General features: G+C 53.1%; 1 protein-coding gene across 1 annotated transcript in view; it reads left to right on the top strand.

Annotated features, from left to right (window-relative positions):
- Positions 1-20,586, top strand: part of LOC136305966 (filamin-A-like) — a gene marked incomplete at its 5' end in the record, with an annotated part of 42,681 nt that extends 22,095 nt beyond the window's left edge. Inside the window, 14 exon segments of the mRNA XM_066209307.1 lie at positions 1,427-1,579; positions 2,631-2,753; positions 4,519-4,785; positions 6,235-6,372; positions 8,042-8,157; positions 11,992-12,124; positions 12,800-12,918; positions 13,054-13,111; positions 15,107-15,211; positions 15,214-15,280; positions 15,282-15,322; positions 16,059-16,277; positions 18,377-18,405; positions 18,407-20,586. Coding sequence (XP_066065404.1) covers positions 1,427-1,579; positions 2,631-2,753; positions 4,519-4,785; positions 6,235-6,372; positions 8,042-8,157; positions 11,992-12,124; positions 12,800-12,918; positions 13,054-13,111; positions 15,107-15,211; positions 15,214-15,280; positions 15,282-15,322; positions 16,059-16,277; positions 18,377-18,405; positions 18,407-18,565 — 1,727 coding nt within the window.
- Between the last annotated feature and the right edge of the window lie 186 nt (positions 20,587-20,772).

Below are 20,772 nucleotides of genomic sequence, written 5' to 3'. Positions count from 1 at the left end.
GGGATCTGGGGACACCGGGAGGGGCTGGGAGGGGATCTGGGGACACCGGGAGGGGATCTGGGGACACTGGGAGGGGCTGGGGGGGGATCTGGGGACACTGGGAGGGGCTGGGGGGGGATCTGGGGACACTGCGGGGGATTTGGGGACACTGGGTGGGGATTTAGGGACACCGGGAGGGGCTGGGGGGGGATCTGGGGACACTGGGAGGGGATCTGGGGACACCGGGAGGGGCTGGGGGGGGGATCTGGGGACACTGCGGGGGATCTGGGGACACTGCGGGGGATTTGGGGACACTGGGAGGGGCTGGGAGGGGATCTGGGGACACTGGGTGGGGATCTGGGGACACCGGGAGGGGCTGGGGGGGGGATCTGGGGACACTGCGGGGGATCTGGGGACACCAGGAGGGGATCTGGGGACACTGGGAGGGGCTGGGGGGGGATCTGGGGACACTGGGAGGGGATCTGGGGACACCAGGAGGGGATCTGGGGACACTGGGAGGAGCTGGGGGGGGATCTGGGGACACTGGGACGGGATCTGGGGACACTGGGTGGGGATCTGGGGACACTGCGGGGGATTTGGGGACACTGGGAGGGGATCTGGGGACACTGGGAGAGGTTATGGAACACTGGGAGGGACTGGGAGGGGATCTGGGGACACTGCGGGGGATCTGGGGACACTGCGGGGGATTTGGGGACACTGGGAGGGACTGGGAGAGACTGGGAGGGGATCTGGGGACACTGGGAGAGGTTATGGGGACACTGGGAGGGGCTGGGAGGGGATCTGGGGACACTGCGGGGGATCTGGGGACACTGGGAGAGGTTATGGGGACACTGGGAGGGACTGGGAGGGGCTGGGAGGGGATCTGGGGACACTGGGAGAGAATCTGGGGACACTGGGAGGGACTGGGAAGAGTTTGGGAGGGGCTGGGAGGGGATTTGGGGACACCGGGAGAGTATCTGGGGACACTGGGGGGACTTGGGGACACTGGGGGGGATTTGGGGGCCCCTCCCAGTCTGCCCAGTTCCTCAGGGTCACTGGTTTGTCCTGGGGGGGCTCCCAGGTGTCCCCACTGCTGCCTATGGGGCGGTTTTTGCATTTTTGGGGGAGTTTTGGGATCCTTTTGGGGTTTGGGGGGTATAAATTGGGTTTTTCGGGGCGCATTTTAGGGGTTTTTATGCATTATGGGGGATTTGGGGTTTTTTTGGGTGGATCTTTTGGGGTTTTGGGGTCTGTCCTGACCCTTTAACCCCCTGTCAGGGTCCGGGGAGCTGACCCTGTCCAGTGAGGGGGTTTGGGGTTTTTTAATGGATTGTTTTGGGGCATTTTAGGGTTTTTTAAGCAATATGGCAGATTTGGGGATTTGGGGTTTTTTTGGGTGGATTTTTTGGGGTTTTGGGATCTGTCCTGACCCTTTCCCCCCCCTCAGGCTACGGGGGGCTGAGCCTGTCCATCGAGGGCCCCAGCAAGGTGGACATCACCACGGAGGAGCTGGAGGACGGCACCTGCCGCGTGTCCTACTGCCCCACCGAGCCCGGCAACTACATCATCTCCGTCAAATTCGGGGACCAGCACGTGCCGGGTGGGCGCTGGGGGCACTGGGAGCCACTGGGAGGGACTGGGAGGGGATCTGGGGGCACTGGGAGGGACTGGGAGGGGATCTGGGGACACTGGGAGGAGATTTGGGGACACTGGGAGGAGATTTGGGGACACTGGGAGGGGATTTGGGGGCACTGGGAGGGGATTTGGGGACACTGGGAGGGACTGGGAGCCACTGGGAGGGACTGGGATGGGATCTGGGGACACTGGGATGGGATTTGGGAACACTGGGAGGGACTGGGAGCCACTGGGAGGGACTGGGAGGGGATTTGGGGGCACTGGGAGGGGATTTGGGGACACTGGGACGGGATTTGGGGACACTGAGAGCGACTGGGAGCCACTGGGAGGGACTGGGAGGGGATTTGGGGACACTGGGAGGGGATTTGGGGTCACTGGGAGGGGATTTGGGGACACTGGGACGGGATTTGGGGTCACTGGGAGGGGATTTGGGGACACTGGGATGGGATTTGGGGACACTGGGATGGGATTTGGGGACACTGGGAGGAGATTTGGGGACACTGGGAGGGACTGGGAGCCACTGGGAGGGACTGGGAGGGGATCTGGGGACACTGGGATGGGATTTGGGAACACTGGGAGGGACTGGGAGCCACTGGGAGGGACTGGGAGGGGATTTGGGGGCACTGGGAGGGGATTTGGGGACACTGGGACGGGATTTGGGGACACTGGGAGCGACTGGGAGCCACTGGGAGGGACTGGGAGGGGATTTGGGGACACTGGGACGGGATTTGGGGTCACTGGGAGGGGATTTGGGGTCACTGGGATGGGATCTGGGGGCACTGGGATGGAATTTGGGGGGGTCCCGACTGACCCCAAATCCCTCAGGGTGCCAGGTCTGCAGGAGCCTCACCTGGGGGGGGATTTGGGGGGATTTTTGGGGGGATTTTTGGGGGGATTTTTGGGGGGATCTGGGGAGGTTCCAAACCTCAGGGAGGTTTGGGAATTTCGGGGCAGATTCTGGGGGGTTCTGGGGAGGTTTTGGGGGTCCCGGCTGACCCCAGCCCCCCCGTCCCCAGGGAGCCCCTTCTCGGTGAAGGTGACGGGCGAGGGCCGCGTGCGCGAGAGCATCACCCGGCGGCGCCGCGCCCCCCCCGAGGCCAGCGTGGGGACCCCCTGCGACCTCAGCCTCAAAATGCCCGGTGAGGGGCTGGGGGCGCCCGGGGAGGGTCCTGGGGGGATCTTGGGGGTCTTCAGGGGGTCCTGGAAGTCTTCGAGGAGACCCTGAGCATCCCTGGAGGTGTTTTGGGGTTTGGGGGTCCTGAGTGTCCCCCAGGGGACAGAGTGGGGACGCACTGGGATCGTTTCCTCTCTTGTTTTCCCTTTTCCCTCCTTTTATCCCCTTTTTATCCCCTTTCCCCCTTTTTTCCTCATTTTCCCCCCACATCTCTCTGTGTCCAAAGTGACCGGGCCCACAGGGGACAAACAGGGACGTTTCCCTGAAATAACCCCATTTCTCCGCCAAATAACCCCATTTTTCCCCAAGTAACCCATTTTTCTCCCCTAAATAACCCCGTTTCTCCCCCAGAACTCTCCATCTCCAAGGTCACCACCCAGGTGACGGGTCCCTCATGGAACATTGACCCCAATAACCCCATTTCTCCCCATTTCCTCCCCAATAACCCCATTTCTCCCCCGTTCCCCCCCAATAACCCCATTTCCCCCCCCAATAACCCCGTTTTTTCCCCCAATAACCCCATTTCTCCCCGTTTTTCCCCCCAATAACCCCATTTTTCTCCATTTCCCCCCCAATAACCCCATTTCTCCCCCATCCCCCCCCAATAACCCTGTTTTCCCCCCCCAATAACCCCATTTTTTCCCCCAATAACCCCATTTTTTCCCATTCCCCCCCCCAATAACCCCATTTTTCCCCCCAATAACCCCATTTTTCTCCATTTCCCCCCCAATAACCCCATTTCTCCCCCATTCCCCCCCAATAACCCCATTTTCCCCCCCAATAACCCCATTTTTTCCCCCAATAACCCCATTTTTCCCCCCAATAACCCCATTTTTTCCCATTTTCCCCCCCAATAACCCCATTTTTTCCCATTTCCCCCCCCAATAACCCCATTTCTCCCCCATTCCCCCCCCAATAACCCCATTTCTCCCCCATTCCCCCCCAATAACCCCATTTCCCCCCCAATAACCCCATTTCTCCCCATTTTCCCCCCAATAACCCCATTTTTTCCCATTTTCCCCCCAATAACCCCATTTTTTCCCATTTCCCCCCCAATAACCCCATTTCTCCCCCATTTCCCCCCCAATAACCCCATTTTCCCCCATTTTCCCCCCCAATAACCCCATTTCCTCCCCCAATAACCCCGTTTTTTCCCCCAATAACCCCCTGTCTCCCCCATCCCCCCCAATAACCCCATTTTTTCCTCCAATAACCCCATTTCCCCCCCCAATAACCCCATTTCCCCCCCAATAACCCCATTTTTTCCCATTTTCCCCCCCAATAACCCCATTTTTCCCCATTTTCCCCCAATAACCCCATTTTTTCCCCATTTTCCCCCCAATAACCCCATTTCCCCCCCAATAACCCCATTTTTTTCCCATTTCCCCCCCAATAACCCCATTTCCCCCCCAATAACCCCATTTTTTCCCATTTCCCCCCCCCAATAACCCCATTTCTCCCCCATTTCCCCCCCAATAACCCCATTTCCCCCCCAATAACCCCATTTTTTCCCCCAATAACCCCATTTCTCCCCCATTTCCCCCCCAATAACCCCATTTTCCCCCAATAACCCCATTTTTTCCCCATTTTCCCCCCAATAACCCCATTTCCCCCCCAATAACCCCATTTTTTCCCATTTCCCCCCCAATAACCCCATTTTCCCCCATTTTCCCCCCCAATAACCCCATTTCCCCCCCCAATAACCCCCCGTCTCCCCCGCTGCCCCCCAGAGCTCTCCGTCTCCGAGGTGACCGCGCAGGTGACGGGCCCCTCGGGCCAGGCCGTGGCCTCGCAGGTGCTGCCGGGCGCGGGGGGCGCCGTGGGGGTCCGCTTCGTGCCGCAGGAGACCGGAGCCCACCGCGTCAGCGTCAAGGACCGCGGGCAGCACGTGCCCGGCAGCCCCTTCCAGTTCACCGTGGGACCCCTGGGAGAGGGGGGCGCGCACAAGGTCCGCGCCGGGGGGCCGGGGCTGGAGCGCGCCGAGGCCGGCAGCCCCGGTGAGCGCCCCGAAAACGGGCGGGGGCACCCCGAAAACCGGGAGGGGACGGGGGAAAAGCCAACAAAACGGGGAAGGGGCCTTGAGAAAAGGGGCTTGGGAGCCCCGAAAGTGGGGCGGGAACGTCGCGAAATGGGGAAAGGATCCCCCGAAAATGGGGCGGGGAGCACGAAAATGGGGCGGGGACCCCCGAAAATGGGGCGGGGAGCACGAAAATGGGGCGGGGACCCCCGAAAATGGGGCGGGGAGCACGAAAATGGGGCAGGGACCCCCGAAAATGGGGCGGGGAGCACGAAAATGGGGCGGGGACCCCCGAAAATGGGGCGGGGAGCACGAAAATGGGGCAGGGACCCCCGAAAATGGGGCGGGGAGCACGAAAATGGGGCAGGGACCCCCGAAAATGGGGCAGGGAGTGCCAGAAGGGAGATGGGGACCCCCGAAAGTGAGGTGGGGACCCCCAAAAATGGGGCAGGGATCCCCGAAAGGGAGGTGGGGACCCCCGAAAATGGGGCAGGGACCCCCGAAAATGGGGCAGGGAGCGCCAAAAGGGAGGTGGGGACCCCCGAAAGTGAGGTGGGGACCCCCGAACCCGAGCAGGGACCCCCAAAAGGGAGGTGGGGACCCCCGAAAATGGGGCAGGGACCCCCAAAAGGGAGGTGGGGACCCCCGAAAATGGGGCAGGGACCCCCGAACCCGAGCAGGGACCCCCAAAACCTGAGCTGGACACCTTGGGGTCCCCTCACGCCGTCTGTCCCCCTCCCCAGCCGAGTTCAGCGGGGGGCCGGGGTCTCTCTGTCCTTTATGGGGGATTTTTGGGGGATTTTCTGTGACAGGGGGATTTGGGGTGGTTTTTTGGGGTTTTTGGGGTGGTTTTTAGGGTTTTTGGGGTGGGTTTTGGGGTTTATGGGTGGTTTTTAGGGTTTTTGGGGTTTTTGGAGTGGTTTATGGGGTTTTTCGGGTGTTTTTGGGGTTTTTTTTGGAGTGTTTTTTGGGGTTTTTGGGGTGTTTTTGGGGGGTTTTGGGGTGGTTTATGGGGTTTTTGGGTGGTTTTTCAGGGTTTTGGGGGTTTTTGGGGTTTTTGGGGTGGTTTATAGGGTTTTTGGGTGGTTTTTAGGGTTTTTGGGGGTTTTGGGGTGGTTTATGGGGTTTTTGGGGTGGTTTATAGGGTTTTTGGGGTGTTTTTTAGGGTTTTGGGGGTTTTTGGGGTGGTTTTTGGGGTTTTCGGGGTGGTTTTTGGGGTTTTTTGGGGTTTTGGGGGTGGTTTATAGGGTTTTTGGGTGGTTTATAGGGTTTTTGGGGTTTTGGGGTGGTTTATGGGGTTTTTGGGGTGGTTTTTGGGGTTTTTGGGGTGGTTTTCAGGGTTTTTGGGGTTTTTGGGGTGGTTTATGGGGTTTTTGGGGTGGTTTTTGGGTTTTTGGGTTCCCCTGACCCCCTTTCCCCCCCTCCCCAGCCGAGTTCAGCATCTGGACCCGCGAGGCCGGCGCCGGGGGTCTCTCCATCGCCGTCGAGGGTCCCAGCAAGGCCGAGATCGCCTTCGAGGACCACAAGGACGGCTCCTGCGGGGTCTCCTACGTGGTGCAGGAGCCCGGTAACCCGCGGGGTTTGATGGGGTTGGGGGGATTTATGGGGTTTGGGGGGCTTTGATGGGGTTTGATGGGGTTGGGGGATTCTGGGGAGGGGCTTTGGGGTGGCCGGGACCCCTCCCCTGCTTCGTCCCCCAAAGGGAGACGTCGAACCCTGAGCGTGTCCCCAAGAGCGGGGAGAGAACGGGGACAAAGCCGAGGTTTTGGGGATTTTGGGGAATGGGATTTTTGGGGTCAGAACCCCCTCCCCGAATTCCCTGATCCCCCCCAGGTGACCAGGAGGTGTCACTGAAGTTCAGTGACGAGCACGTCCCCGAGAGAACGGGGACACAGCCGAGTTTTGGGCGATTTTCTCGCCGTTTTGGGGCGGATTTTTTTGGGGATTTTTGGGTTTTTCGGGGCGGATTTTTGGGTTTTTTGGGTTTTTTGGGGCAGATTTTTTGGGATTTTTGGGATCAAAACCCCTCCCCAGCTCCCCCAGGTGACCATGAGGTGTCACTGAAGTTCAGTGACGAGCACGTCCCCGAGAGAACGGGGACACAGCCGAGTTTTGGGCGATTTTCGCCGTTTTGGGGCGGATTTTTTGGGGTTTTTGGGTTTTTCGGGGCGGATTTTTGGGTTTTTTGGGTTTTTTGGGGCAGATTTTTTGGGATTTTTTGGGATCAAACCCCTCCCCAGTTCCCCCCAGGTGACCACGAGGTGTCACTGAAGTTACATGACGAGCACGTCCCCGAGAGAACGGGGACACAGCCGAGTTTTGGGCGATTTTCGCGGTTTTGGGGCGGATTTTTGGGGTTTTCGGGGCAGAGTTTTGGGGGTTTTTGGGTTTTTTGGGGCAGATTTTTGGGGATTTTTGGGATCAAACCCCTCCCCAGTCCCCCCAGGTGACCAGGAGGTGTCACTGAAGTTCACTGACGAGCACGTCCCCGAGAGAACGGGGACACAGCCGAGTTTTGGGCGATTTTCGCGGTTTTGGGGCGGATTTTTTTGGGGTTTTTGAGGCAGATTTTTTGGGGGTTTTTGGGTTTTTTTGGGGTGTTTTTTTGGGATTTTTGGGATCAAACCCCTCCCAGTTCCCCCCAGGTGACCACGAGGTGTCACTGAAGTTACATGATGAGCACATCCCCAAGAGAACGGGGACACAGCCGAGTTTTGGGCAATTTTCGCGGTTTTGGGGCGGATTTTTTGGGATTTTTGGGGTTTTCGGGGTGGATTTTTTGGGGTTTTTGGGTTTTTTGGGGCAGATTTTTGGGGATTTTTGGGATCAAACCCCTCCCCAGTCCCCCCAGGTGACCATGAGGTGTCACTGAAGTTCAGTGACGAGCACGTCCCCGAGAGAACGGGGACACAGCCGAGTTTTTGGGCGATTTTCACCGTTTTGGGGCGGATTTTTTGGATTTTTTTGAGGCAGATTTTTTGAGGTTTTTGGGTTTTTTGGGCAGATTTTTTGGGATTTTTGGGATCAAACCCCTCCCCAGCTCCCCCCAGGTGACCACGAGGTGTCACTGAAGTTACATGACGAGCACGTCCCCGAGAGAACGGGGACACAGCCGAGTTTTGGGCGATTTTCGCGGTTTTGGGGCGGATTTTTTGGGGTTTTTGGGTTTTTTGGGGCGGATTTTTGGGGGATTTTTGGGATCACCCCCCCTCCCCTAATTCCCTGATCCCCCCCAGGTGACTACGAGGTCTCGGTGAAGTTCAATGACGAGCACATCCCCGAGAGCCCCTTCGTGGTGACGGCCACGGCCCCCAGCGACGCCGCGCGGCGCCTGACTGTTTCTAGCCTTCAGGTGAGGCACCTGGAGACCCCAAAAAACCCCAAAAACGCCCTAAAAAAACACCACAGAACCCCCCAGAGCGCGGGGGGGGCCCGGCCAGCGCAGCCCTCGAGGGGCTTGGGGTTTGTAGGGGCAGTTTTTGGGTTTGTAGGGGCAGATTTGGGGTCTGTAGGGGCAGATTTGGGGTTTTTTAGGGGCAGATTTGGGGTTTTAGGGGCAGTTTTGGGGTCTGTAGGGGCAGTTTTGGGTTTTTAGGGGCAGATTTGGGGTTTTAGGGGCAGATTTGGGGTTTGTAGGGGCAGTTTTGGGGTTTGTAGGGGCAGTTTTGGGGTCTGTAGGGGCAGGTTTGGGGTTTGGGGTCTTTAGGGGCAGATTTTGGGGTTTTTAGGAGCAGTTTTGGGGTTTTTAGGGGCCGTTTGGGGGTCTAAAGGAGCAGTTTGGTGTTTGGGGTTTTTAGGGGCAGATTTGGGGTTTTTAGGGGCAGTTTTGGGGTTTAAAGGAGCAGGTTTGGGGTTTGGGGTTTTTAGGAGCAGATTTTGGGGTTTTTAGGGGCAGTTTTTGGGGTCTGTAGGGGCAGATTTGGGGTTTTTAGGGGCAGATTTGGGGTTTTAGGGGCAGATTTGGGGTTTGTAGGGGCAGTTTTGGGGTTTTTAGGGGCAGTTTTGGGGTTTAAAGGAGCAGGTTTGGGGTTTGGGGTTTTTAGGGGCAGATTTGGGGTTTTTAGGAGCAGATTTGGGGTTTTTAGGGGCAGTTTTGGGGTTTTTAGGGGCAGTTTTGTGGTTTGGGGTCTTTAGGGGCAGATTTTGGGGTTTTTAGGAGCAGATTTGGGGTTTTTAGGAGCAGATTTGGGGTTTTTAGGGGCAGATTTGGGGTTTTTAGGGGCAGATTTTGGGGTTTTTAGGAGCAGATTTGGGGTTTTTAGGGGCAGTTTTGGGGTCTGTAGGGGCAGATTTGGGGTTTTTAGGGGCAGTTTTGGGGTTTTTAGGGGCAGTTTTGGGGTCTAAAGGAGCAGGTTTGGGGTTTTTAGGGGCAGTTTTGGGGTTTTTAGGGGCAGATTTTGGGGTTTGGGGTCTGTAGGAGCAGATTTTGGGGGGTTTAAATCAGATTTGGGAGTTTTTAATCAGAATTCTGGGTGGCCTTGAGGCAGTTTTCAGGGTCCCAGCCCAGATTTGGGGTTTTTAATCAGATTTGGGGTTTTTAATCAGATTTTGGGGGATTTGAGGCAGATTTAGGGTTTTAAATCAGATTTTTGAGGGATCTGAGGCAGATTCGAGGTTTTAAATCAGATTTTGGGCGGATTTGGGGCAGAGTTTTTGGTTTTTAATCAGGTTCGAGGTTTTTTAATCAGATTTTGGGGGAATTTGAGGCAGATTTTTTGGTTTTTAGTCAGATTTGAGGTTTTTAATCAGATTTTGGGGATCTGAGGCAGATTTTTTGGTTTTAAATCAAATTTGAGGTTTTAAATCAGATTTTGGGGGGAATTTGGGGCAGATTTTTTGGTTTTTAATCAGATTTGAGGTTTTAAATCAGATTTTGGGGGGGATTTGAGGCAGATTTTTTGGTTTTTAGTCAGATTCGAGGTTTTTAATCAGATTTTGGGGGGGATTTGAGGCAGTTTTGGGGTTTTAAATCAGATTTTGGGGGGATTTGGGGCAGATTTTTTGGTTTTTTAATCAGATTCGAGGTTTTAAATCAGATTTTGGGCGGATTTGGGGCAGACTTTTTGGTTTTTAATCAGATTCGAGGTTTTTAATCAGATTTTGGGGGATTTGGGGCAGATTTGAGGTTTTAAATCAGATTTTGGGGGGGATTTGAGGCAGATTTTTTGGTTTTTAGTCAGATTCGAGGTTTTAAATCAGATTTTGGGGGATTTGAGGCAGATTTTTTGGTTTTTAATCAGATTCGAGGTTTTAAGTCAGATTTTTGAGGGATCTGAGGCAGATTTTTTGGTTTAAATCAGATTTTGGGGGGATTTGGGGCAGATTTTTTGGTTTTTAATCAGATTTGAGGTTTTAAATCAGATTTTGGGGGGATTTGGGGCAGATTTTTGGTTTTTTAATCAGATTCGAGGTTTTTAATCAGATTTTGGGGGGATTTGGGGCAGATTTTTTGGTTTTTAGTCAGATTCGAGGTTTTAAATCAGATTTTGAGGGATCTGAGGCAGATTTTTTGGTTTTTAATCAGATTCGAGGTTTTTAATCAGATTTTGGGGGGATTTGAGGCAGATTTTTTGTTTTTAATCAGATTCGAGGTTTTTAATCAGATTTTGGGGGATTTGGGGCAGATTTGAGGTTTTAAATCAGATTTTGGGGGGGATTTGAGGCAGATTTTTTGGTTTTTAATCCGATTCGAGGTTTTAAATCAGATCTTGGGGGATTTGAGGCAGTTTTGGGGTCCCTGCGCTGGCCCAGCCCCCCCCGGCCCGGGGGTCTCGGGGTCTCTCTCGTGTCTCTGATAAAGGCTTTGAACAGGGGGGGGCCGGGGGGGGGTTAACGGGACCCAACGGCCCCAAAAAACAAAACAAAAAAAACCCCCAAAAACCCCCAAATTTGGGGTCGGGGGTCGCCGCTGGCTCCCGTTAAACCCCCCCAGCCCCCCAAGGTAAGTGGGGGTCAGGGGGGGGACCCCAAAATCTTCCCCCCCACCCCCTTTAGGGACCTTCAAACCCCCCAAAAAAATGCAAGATCCCAAAAAATTGGGGATTTTTGTTTTTTTTGGTTGGGGTTTGGGGCTCCCTCGGGGGGTTTTTTGGGGAGTTTGTTTATTTTTTTTGGGTTTTTTTTTTTCCGGGGTTATTTTGGGGGTTTTTTTTCAGATTTTTGTTGGTTTTTGGGGGGATTTATTTTTTGGGGGGGAGGTTTTTGGTTTTTTTGTTTCTTTTGGGGTTTTTTTCAGGGGTTTGTTGTTTCGGTTGTTGGTTTTTTTGGGGGGGTCTCGGAGGGGAATTTGGGCTTTTTGTGGGGGTTTATTTGGGGGTTTTCAGGGATTTTTGTGGGGGGTTTTTGGGAGGCGGGTTTTGGTTCCTTTGGGGGTTTTGGGGGGAGTTTTTTGGGGTTTATTTATTATTTATTTGTGTGTTTGTGGGTTTTTTGGGGGGATTTTTGTGGTTTTTTTGGTGGATTTTTTTCTCAGGTTTTTGTGAGGTTTTTTTATTTGTTTTTCAGGGTTTCTTTGGGGCTCTTTGGGATTTTTTTGTTGCTTTTTTCTCTTTGGGATTTTTTTTGGGGAGGTGTTTTTCTTTCTCTGCGGTTTTTGGGAGGGGTTTTGGGGTTGGTTTATTTTGTTTTTTTTGGGGGAAATTCTTTGGGGTTTTTTTAGGGTTTTTTCGTTGTTTTATTCTGTTTCTTTGGGAGATTTCTTTGTTTTCTTTTTATTATTTTTTAATTTATTTTCCTTCACTCTCTTTGGGGGTTTCCTTTGGTTTTTTTGGGGAGTTTCTTTGGTTTTCCTTTCATTATTTGTGGGAGTTTGGTTGGTTTTCTTGTTTGTTTTTTTTTTCTTGGGTTTTTTCCTGCTTCTTCGGGGCTTTTTTTTGGAGAATTCCTTTTCTTTCCTTGGATTTGTTTGTTTGTTTGTTTTCTTTGGGTGTTTCTTGTGTCGTTTCTTTCTCGTCGTCGTTTTGTTTGTTTGTTTTTTGTTCCTATTTTGGTTTCTCGTTTCTGTTTCTTTGGGGTTTTTTTGTTTTTGTTTTTTTTTCCCTCTTCCTTTTTGGCATTTCTCCAGGAATTTTTTTCCCCCTCCCTTTTCTCCATTCCCCAGATTTTTGGTTTTGGGGGGAGTTTCTTGGGAGGTTTGGGGGGTTTTTTCTGCCCCGATTTTGGGCGTTGCTGACCCGTGTCCCCCCAGGAGTCGGGGCTCAAGGTTCACCAGCCGGCCTCGTTCGCCGTCAGCCTCAACGGGGCCAGGGGGGCTCTGGACGCCAAAGTTCACAGTCCCTCGGGGGCCCTGGAGGAGTGTCACATCTCCGAGGTCACCCCAGGTGAGGGGACGCGGCGAAACGGCAGAAAACCCCGAGAAAATGGAGCCTTCCCATGAAAATCTGCACATTCCCATAAAAATCTGCAAATTCCCATAAAAATCTGCAAATTCCCATAAAAATCTGCAAATTCCCATAAAAATCTGCAAATTCCCATAAAAATCCGCAAATTCCCATAAAATCTGCACATTCCTCCCCAAAATCCACAAATTCCCATAAAAATCTGCAAATTCCTCCACAAAATCTCCAAATTCCTCCCCAAAATCTGCAAATTCCCATAAAAATCTGCAAATTCCTCCCCAAAATTCGCAAATTCCCATAAAAATCTCCAAATTCCTCCCCAAAATCTCCGAATTCCTCCCAAAATCCTCAAATTCCCATAAAAATCTCCAAATTCCCCCCAAAATCCGCAAATTCCCATAAAATCTCCGAATTCCTCCCCAAAATCTCCAAATTCCTCCCCCAAATCCGCAAATTCCCATAAAAATCTCCAAATTCCTCCCCAAAATCTCCAAATTCCTCCCCCAAATCCACAAATTCCTCCCCCCCGTCTTCCCCCCCGATTCATTTCTCCCGTGTTTCACCCCCCGGGGGGATTTTCCATTTCCGGAATCCCGGGGCGTCGTTCCGGGCTCTCGGAGGTAACTCCGGGCTCCCGTTTTTTTCCCCGTCCCGCAGACAAATACGCCGTGCGCTTCATCCCGCGCGAGAACGGCGTCTACGGCATCGACGTCAAGTTCGAGGGTTCCCACATCCCCGGGAGCCCCTTCAAGGTGCGGGTGGGCGAGCCGGGCCAGGCCGGGGACCCGGCCTGGTGTCGGCGCACGGGCCCGGCCTCGAGGGCGGCACCACGGGTATGGAAAAACGGGAATTCTGGGGGGAAAAATGGGGATTCTGGGGGAAAAATGGGAATTTGGGGCGAGCCGGGCCAGGCCGGGGACCCGGGCCTGGTGTCGGCGCACGGGCCCGGCCTCGAGGGCGGCACCACGGGTATGGAAAAACGGGAATATGGGGGGAAAAACGGAATTCTGGGGGGGAAAATGGGGATTCTGGGGGGAAAATGGGGATTCTGGGGGGAAAAATGGGGATTCTGGGGGAAAAAATGGGGATTCTGGGGGGGGAAAATGGGAATTTGGGGGGAAAAATGGGAGTTCTGGGGGGAAAAATGGGAATTTGGGGGGAAAAATGGGAATTTGGGGGGAAAAACGGGAATTCTGGGGGGAAAATGGGGATTCTGGGGGGAAAATGGGGATTCTGGGGGGAAAATGGGAATTTGGGGGGAAAAATGGGGATTCTGGGGGGGAAAATGGGAATTTGGGGGGGAAAATGGGAATTCTGGGGGGAAAATGGGGATTCTGGGGGGAAAATGGGGATTCTGGGGGGAAAATGGGGATTCTGGGGGAAAAATGGGGATTCTGGGGGGGAAAATGGGAATTTGGGGGGAAAAATGGGAGTTCTGGGGGGAAAAATGGGAATTTGGGGGAAAAATGGGAATTTGGGGGGAAAAAATGGGAATTCTGGGGGGGAAAAATGGGGATTCTGGGGGGGAAAATGGGGGATTCTGGGGGAAAAATGGGAATTTGGGGGGGAAAATGGGAATTCTGGGGGAAAAATGGAGTTTGGGGGTAAAAATGGGAGTTTGGGGGGAAAAATGGGAATTCTGGGGAAAAATGGGGATTCTGGGGGAAAAATGGGAGTTTGGGGGGAAAATGGGAATTCTGGGGGGAAAAATGGGAATTCTGGGGGAAAAATGGGAATTTGGGGCGAGCCGGCCAGGCCGGGGACCCGGGCCTGGTGTCGGCGCACGGGCCCGGCCTCGAGGGCGGCACCACGGGTATGGAAAAACGGGAATATGGGGGGAAAAGTGGGAATTCTGGGGGGGAAAAATGGGAATTCTGGGGGGAAAAATGGGGATTCTGGGGGAAAAATGGGAATTCTGGGGGGAAAATGGGAGTTTGGGGGGAAAAAATGGGAGTTTGGGGAGAAAAATGGGAATTCTGGGGGAAAATGGGAATTCTGGGGGGAAAATGGGGATTCTGGGGGAAAATGGGAATTCTGGGGGGGGGAAATGGGAGTTTGGGGGGAAAAATGGAATTTGGGGGGGAAAATGGGAATTCTGGGGGAAAATGGGAATTTGGGGCGAGCCGGGCCAGGCCGGGGACCCGGGCCTGGTGTCGGCGCACGGGCCCGGCCTCGAGGGCAGCACCACGGGTATGGAAAAATGGGAATATGGGGGGAAAAGTGGGAATTCTGGGGGGGAAAAATGGGAATTCTGGGGGGAAAAATGGGATGTCTGGGGGGAAAATGGGAATTTGGGGCGAGCCGGGCCAGGCCGGGGACCCGGGCCTGGTGTCGGCGCACGGGCCCCGGCCTCGAGGGCGGCACCACGGGTATGGAAAAACGGGAATATGGGGGGAAAAATGGGAATTCTGGGGGGAAAATGGGATTCTGGGGGGAAAAATGGGAGTTCTGGGGGAAAATGGGAGTTTGGAGGGAAAAATGGGAATTCTGGGGGGAAAATGGGAGTTTGGGGGGAAAAAAATGGGAATTCGGAGGGAAAAATGGGAATTTCAGATTTCAGGGATATTTTTGGGCTCTCTGGGATAACTCAGGGCTCTCAAGGCTGTGTTTGGACTAACCCAGGGCTGTTTTTTGGGCTCCCAGGGCTGTTTTGGGGTTCCCAGGGCTGTTTTTGGGCTCCAGGGCTAATTTGGGGCTCCCAGGGCTGTTTTTGGGGCTCCCAGGGCTGTTTGGGGCTCCCAGGGCTGTTTTTGGGGCTCCCAGGGCTGTTTTTGGGCTCCAGGGCTAATTTGGGCTCCCAGGGCTAATTTGGGCTAACCCGGGCTGTTTTGGGGCTCCCAGGGATAATTTGGATAACCCAGGGCTGTTTTGGGGCTCCCAGGGCTGTTTTGGGGCTCCCAGGGCTGTTTTCGGGCTCCCAGGGCTAATTTGGGCTAACCCAGGGCTGTTTTGGGGCTCCCCCAGGCTCCCCGGCAGAGTTCGTGGTGAACACGTCCAAGGCGGGCCCGGGCGCTCTGGCCGTGACCATCGAGGGCCCGTCCAAGGTGACCATGGAGTGCCACGAGTGCCCGAGGGCTTCAGGGTCAGCTACACGCCCATGGCCCCGGGCAGTTACTCATCCACATCAAATTCGGGGGGCCCACCACATCGTGGGCAGCCCCTTCAAGGCCAAGGTCACCGGTGAGTCGAAGGGGGGACGGGTTTGGGGGGTTTAAAGGGGGGTTTGGGGGGTTTTAAAAGGGGGTTTGGGGGGTTTAAAGGGGGTTGGGGGGTTTAAATGGGATTTTGGGGGGTTTAAAGGGGGATTTGGGGAGGGTTTGAGAGGACTTAAATGGGATTTGGGGGGGGTTTAAAGGGGGTTTGGGGGGTTTAAATGGATTTTGGGCGTTTAAAGGGGAATTTCGGGAGGGTTTGGGGGGTTTAAAGGGGGTTTGGGGGTTTAAAGGTTAAAGGGATTTTGGGGGTTTAAAGGGGATTTGGGGAGGGTTTGGTGGGTTTAAATGGGGATTTGGGGGGTTTAAATGGGGTTTGGGGGGGTTTAAAGAGGGTTTGGGGGATTTAAATGGGATTTTGGGGGTTTTAAAGGGGGATTTGGGGAGGGTTTGGGGGGGTTTAAAGGGGGTTGGGGGGGTTTAAATGGGGTTTTGGGGTTTAAGTGGGGGTTTTGGGGGGTTTTGGGGCGCATCGAGGGAGTTGCATTTCAACCCCTGATCTTACGATTCAACTCCTGATCTCTTGGCGTTCCTCAAACCCTGAATTCCTGTAAACTTTTCCCCTCAAACCCTCCGTTTCCACCCTCACCCCCCCGCCCCCCCCCCAGATTTTTCCCCATCTCAACCCCCAACCTTCCCCCCCCATGGATTTTTTTATGTTCAAACCCCCCAATTTTGGGGTTTTTTTTTCCCCCCCGTTTCAGGGCCCCGCCTGGTGAGCAGCCACAGCCTCCGGGAGAGCTCCTCCATGCTGGTGGACTCGGGGGGCCACGGGAGCCCCTCCCCCGGCCCCGCCCCCGCCGGGGCCCCCCCGGGACCCCCCAAATTCTCTGACGCCTCCAAGGTGGTGGCCAAAGGTTTGGGGCTCAGCAAAGGCTTCGTGGGGCAGAAAAACTCCTTCACCGTGGACTGCAGCAAGGCCGGTGAGTGAAAACAGCCTCCAAAAAAGGACCTGAAATGGCCCCGAAATCACCCGAAAACCTGCCTGGAGTGGCCCCAAAACCGCCTGAAATAGCCCCAAAAAATGACCTGAAACGGTCCCAAAATAACCCAAAAAACCTGCCTGGAGTGGCCCCAAACTCAGCTGAAATAGCCCCAAAAATGACCTGAAACGGTCCCCAAAATAACCCGAAAAACCTGCCTGGAGTGGCCCCAAAATCAGCTGAAATAGCCCCAAAAATAACCCAGAAGTGGCCCCAAAAAACCCATCCCAAAAAATGAAAAATGAAAAAAAAAAAATCAAGAAAAATCCCCCCCAAAAATCCCTAAAAAACTTGAAAAAATTTTTTTAGAAAACCCCAAAAAACTCCAAAAAACCCCCAAAATCCCCTTTTCCCCCCTAAAAAAATCCCCAAAAAACTTGAAAAAATCCCCAAAAACTCCCCCCAAACCCCCCAAACCCCCTTTTGCCCCTAAAAAAATCCCTAAAAAACTTGAAAAAATTCCCAAAAAATCCCCAAAATCCCCAAAATCCCCTTTTCCCCCAAAAAAATCCCCAAAAAATCCCCAAAAAACTTGAAAAAATCCCCCCAAAATCCCCTTTTTCCCCCAAAAAAATCCCAAAAAATCCCCAAAAAAACCCCCAAAATCCCCTTTTTCCCCAAAAAAAACCCCCTGAAAAATCCCAAAAAATCCCCCCAAAAACCCCCCCAAAATCCCCTTTTTCCCCCAAAAAATCCCAAAAAAATCCCCAAAAAAACCCCCCAAAATCCCCTTTTCCCCCCCAAAAATCCCAAAAAAATCCCAAAAAATCCCCAAAAAAACCCCCCAAAATCCCCTTTTTCCCCCAAAAAAATCCCCAAAAATCCCAAAAAATCCCCAAAAAAATCCCCCAAAAATTCCCTTTTCCCCCAAAAAAATCCCCAAAAAATCCCAAAAAATCCCCAAAAAAACCCCCCAAAATCCCTTTTTCCCCCAAAAAAAATCCCAAAAAATCCCCCCAAAAGCCCCCAAAATCCCTTTTTCCCCCAAAAAAAAAATCCCAAAAACATCCCCAAAAAAAACCCCCCAAAATCCCCTTTTTCCCCCAAAAAAATCCCAAAAAATCCCCAAAAAATCCCCCAAAAAACCCCCCAAAATTCCCTTTTCCCCCAAAAAAAATCCCAAAAAATCCCCAAAAAATCCCCAAAAAACCCCCCAAAATCCCCTTTTTCCCCAAAAAAAATCCCAAAAAAATCCAAAAAATCCCCCCAAAAAACCCCCCAAAATCCCCTTTTCCCCCCCCAAAAAAATCCAAAAAATCCCCAAAAAATCCCCAAAAAACCCCCAAAATCCCCTTTTCCCCCCAAAAAAAATCCCAAAAAAATCCCAAGAAATCCCCCAAAAAAACCCCAAAATCCCTTTTTCCCCCCCAAAAAAAATCCCAAAAAATCCCCCCAAATCCCCCAAATCCCCTTTTCCCCCAAAAAAATCCAAAAAAAATCCCAAAAAATCCCCCAAAAAACCCCCCAAAATCCCCTTTTCCCCCCAAAAAATCCCCAAAAAATCCCAAAAAATCCCCAAAAAAACCCCCAAATCCCTTTTCCCCCCAAAAAAAATCCCAAAAAAATCCCAAAAAATCCCCCCAAAAAAACCCCCAAAATCCCCTTTTTCCCCCCAAAAAAATCCCAAAAACATCCCCAAAAAAAAACCCCCAAAATCCCCTTTTTCCCCAAAAAAAATCCCAAAAAATCCCCCAAAAAACCCCCAAAATTCCCTTTTCCCCAAAAAAAAATCCCAAAAAATCCCCAAAAAATCCCCAAAAACCCCCCAAATTCCCCTTTTTCCCCCCAAAAAAAATCCCAAAAACATCCCCAAAAAAAAACCCCCAAAATCCCCTTTTTCCCCCCAAAAAAATCCCAAAAAAACCCCAAAAAATCCCCAAAAAACTTGAAAAAATCCCCAAAAAATGCCCCAAAACCCACTTTTCCCCCCAAAAAATCCCCAAAAAACTTGGAAAAATCCCAAAACCCCCCAAATCCCTTTTCCCCCCAAAAAAATCCCCAAAAATCCCCAAAACCCCCCAAATCCCTTTCCCCCCCAGGCACCAACATGCTGCTGGTGGGCGTGCAGGGGCCCCCGCAACCCCTGCGAGGAGATCGTGGTCAAGCACTTGGGCAACCAACTGTACAACGTGGGCTACCTGCTCCGCGAGCGCGGCGAGTACGTGCTGGTGGTGAAGTGGGGCGAGCGGCACGTGCCCAACAGCCCCTTCCGCGTCACCGTGCCCTGAGGGGCCGCCGGCGGCCCCCGCGCCCCAAAAACGGCGGAGGGCCGCGCCGCGCCGCGCCGACGGCGGCGAACGGGCGGAAGAAAGCTCGGGGAGAAGTCGGCCCAAAAGCCGACGGAAGTCGTGGGGCTGCGGGGGGGGGAAAAGGCACGGGAAACGGGGGGAAGGGCCTCCGAAAAATGGGGGGGGAGGTCCTCGAAAATGGGGGGAAGTCCTCGAAAAATGGACAAAAGTCCTCGAAAATGGGGAAAGGCTCCGAAAATGGGGGAAAGTCCTCGAAAAATGGGGGGAAGTCCTCGAAAATGGGGGAAAAGGCTCTGAAAAATGGGGGAAAGTCCTCGAAAATGGGGGGAAGTCCTCAAAAATGGGTGGAAAGTCCTGAAAAATGGGAGAAAGGCTCCGAAAATGGGGGAAAGTCCTCGAAAATGGGGGGAAGTCCTCAAAAATGGGTGGAAAGTCCTGAAAAATGGGAGAAAGGCTCCGAAAATGGGGGAAAGGCCTCAAAAAATGGAGAAAGTCCTCGAAAATGGGGGGAAAGTCCTCGAAAATGGGGGAAAAGGCTCTGAAAAATGGGGGAAAGTCCTCAAAAAATGGACAAAAGTCCTCAAAAATGGGGAAAGTCCTCGAAAATGGGTGGAAAGTCCTGAAAAATGGACAAAAGTCCTCAAAAAATGGGAGAAAGGCTCTGAAAATGGGGAAAGTCCTCGAAAATGGGTGGAAAGTCCTGAAAAATGGGTGGAAGTCCTCAAAATGGGGGAAAGTCCTCAAAAAATGGGAGAAAGTCCTCGAAAATGGGGGAAAAGGCTCCGAAAAATGGGGGAAAGTCCTTAAAAATGGGTGGAAAGTCCTCAAAAATGGGGGAAAGTCCTGAAAAATGGACAAAAGTCCTCAAAAAATGGGAGAAAGTCCTCGAAAATGGGTGAAAGTCCTCAAAAAATGGGTGGAAGTCCTCAAAAATGGGCAAAAGTTGGACAAAAGTCCTGAAAAACGGGGGGAAATCCTCAAAAACGGGGAAAGTCCTCAAAAACCGGACAAACGTCTTCCACAAACCCGGGTGAAAGGCCTCGGAAGTGGGAAAGAAATCCTCCAAGAATGGGCAGAAGTTGGCGAAAATCCCCCCAAATCCACCCGTCAAAATCTTGGGGTTTTGGCTCCCGGGTTTTGGGAGCGTCCCGGGAACGATCGGGGACGTTGCGGAAAGGATCCCCAAGGAGCTGGGGGGGAACATCCTGAAAATCTTGGGGACGTTCCTTAGACTTCGGGGACATCCTGAAAAAGTCGAGGATGCTCCCAGAGTTTGGGGACAATCCTGGGGAAAAAAAAAAAAAACCCCTCGGGGGACGTTTCCCGGAGTTTTCTAGAAGATTCCCTCGAAGTTCGGGGACGTTGCCAAGTTTTGGGGAGGGACGATCCGGAAAAGTTTGGGGGGAACGTCCCGAGAAGTTCTGGGGGCATCCCGCAAAGATTCGGGCGCGTTCCCACAAAAAAAAAACGCAAAAAAAAAAAATTCGGGGACGTTTCCCGAAATTCCGGGGACGTTTCCCAAAATTCCGGGGACGTTTCCCAAAATTTGGGGGCGTTTCCCGAAATTCCGGGGACGTCCCTCAAGATTTCGGGAGCCATTCTCCCCCCCCCCCCCCAAAAAAACCCCCCCTCTGGGATCGCTGCCGAATTTGGGGACGCCCCCAATGACTTTAAAGCCCCCTCCCCGAAATTTGGGACCCCTCCCCACTTTTGGGGTCCCCCCCGCCCCCTTTTTTTTGGGGAGTCTTTGACCCCCCCACGCCCTTCACGCCCCCTCCCCCCCCCCGCCACCTCCCCCCCCTCACTGCTCCTCCCCTCCCCCCCTTCTCCCACCCCCCCCCCCCCCAAATTTTGGGGACCCCTCCCCCTCAATCTTTTCCCTCCTTTTCCCAGTTTGTTTTTTTTTTTTATTTTATTGGAATTTTTTATCACTCCCGGGGGGGGGCGGCTCCCAGTGCTGCCCCCTTCCCCCCCCCCAAATAAAAACTTGTTCTGCTTCATTTCGGGTTTTGGGGGGTTTTTTTTGGGGGGGGTTGGAGTGGGGGGGTTAATTTGGGGAGGGGGTCTCCTCGATTTTTGGGGGCGGGGTGAAGCCCCAAAATATTTGGGGGGAGGGGGGATAAAAGGGGAGTTCCCTGTGCATTTTGGGATGCCGGAAAATTGGGACGGGGGCTTGGGGGTCCCTG

This window comes from Chamaea fasciata, unplaced genomic scaffold, assembly GCF_029207755.1.
Source record: "Chamaea fasciata isolate MVZ Bird 193981 ecotype frontalis unplaced genomic scaffold, bChaFas1.0.hap1 SCAF_849, whole genome shotgun sequence".
Lineage (NCBI taxonomy): Eukaryota > Metazoa > Chordata > Aves > Passeriformes > Sylviidae > Chamaea > Chamaea fasciata.
This window is presented reverse-complemented; position numbering and strand designations above follow the sequence as displayed.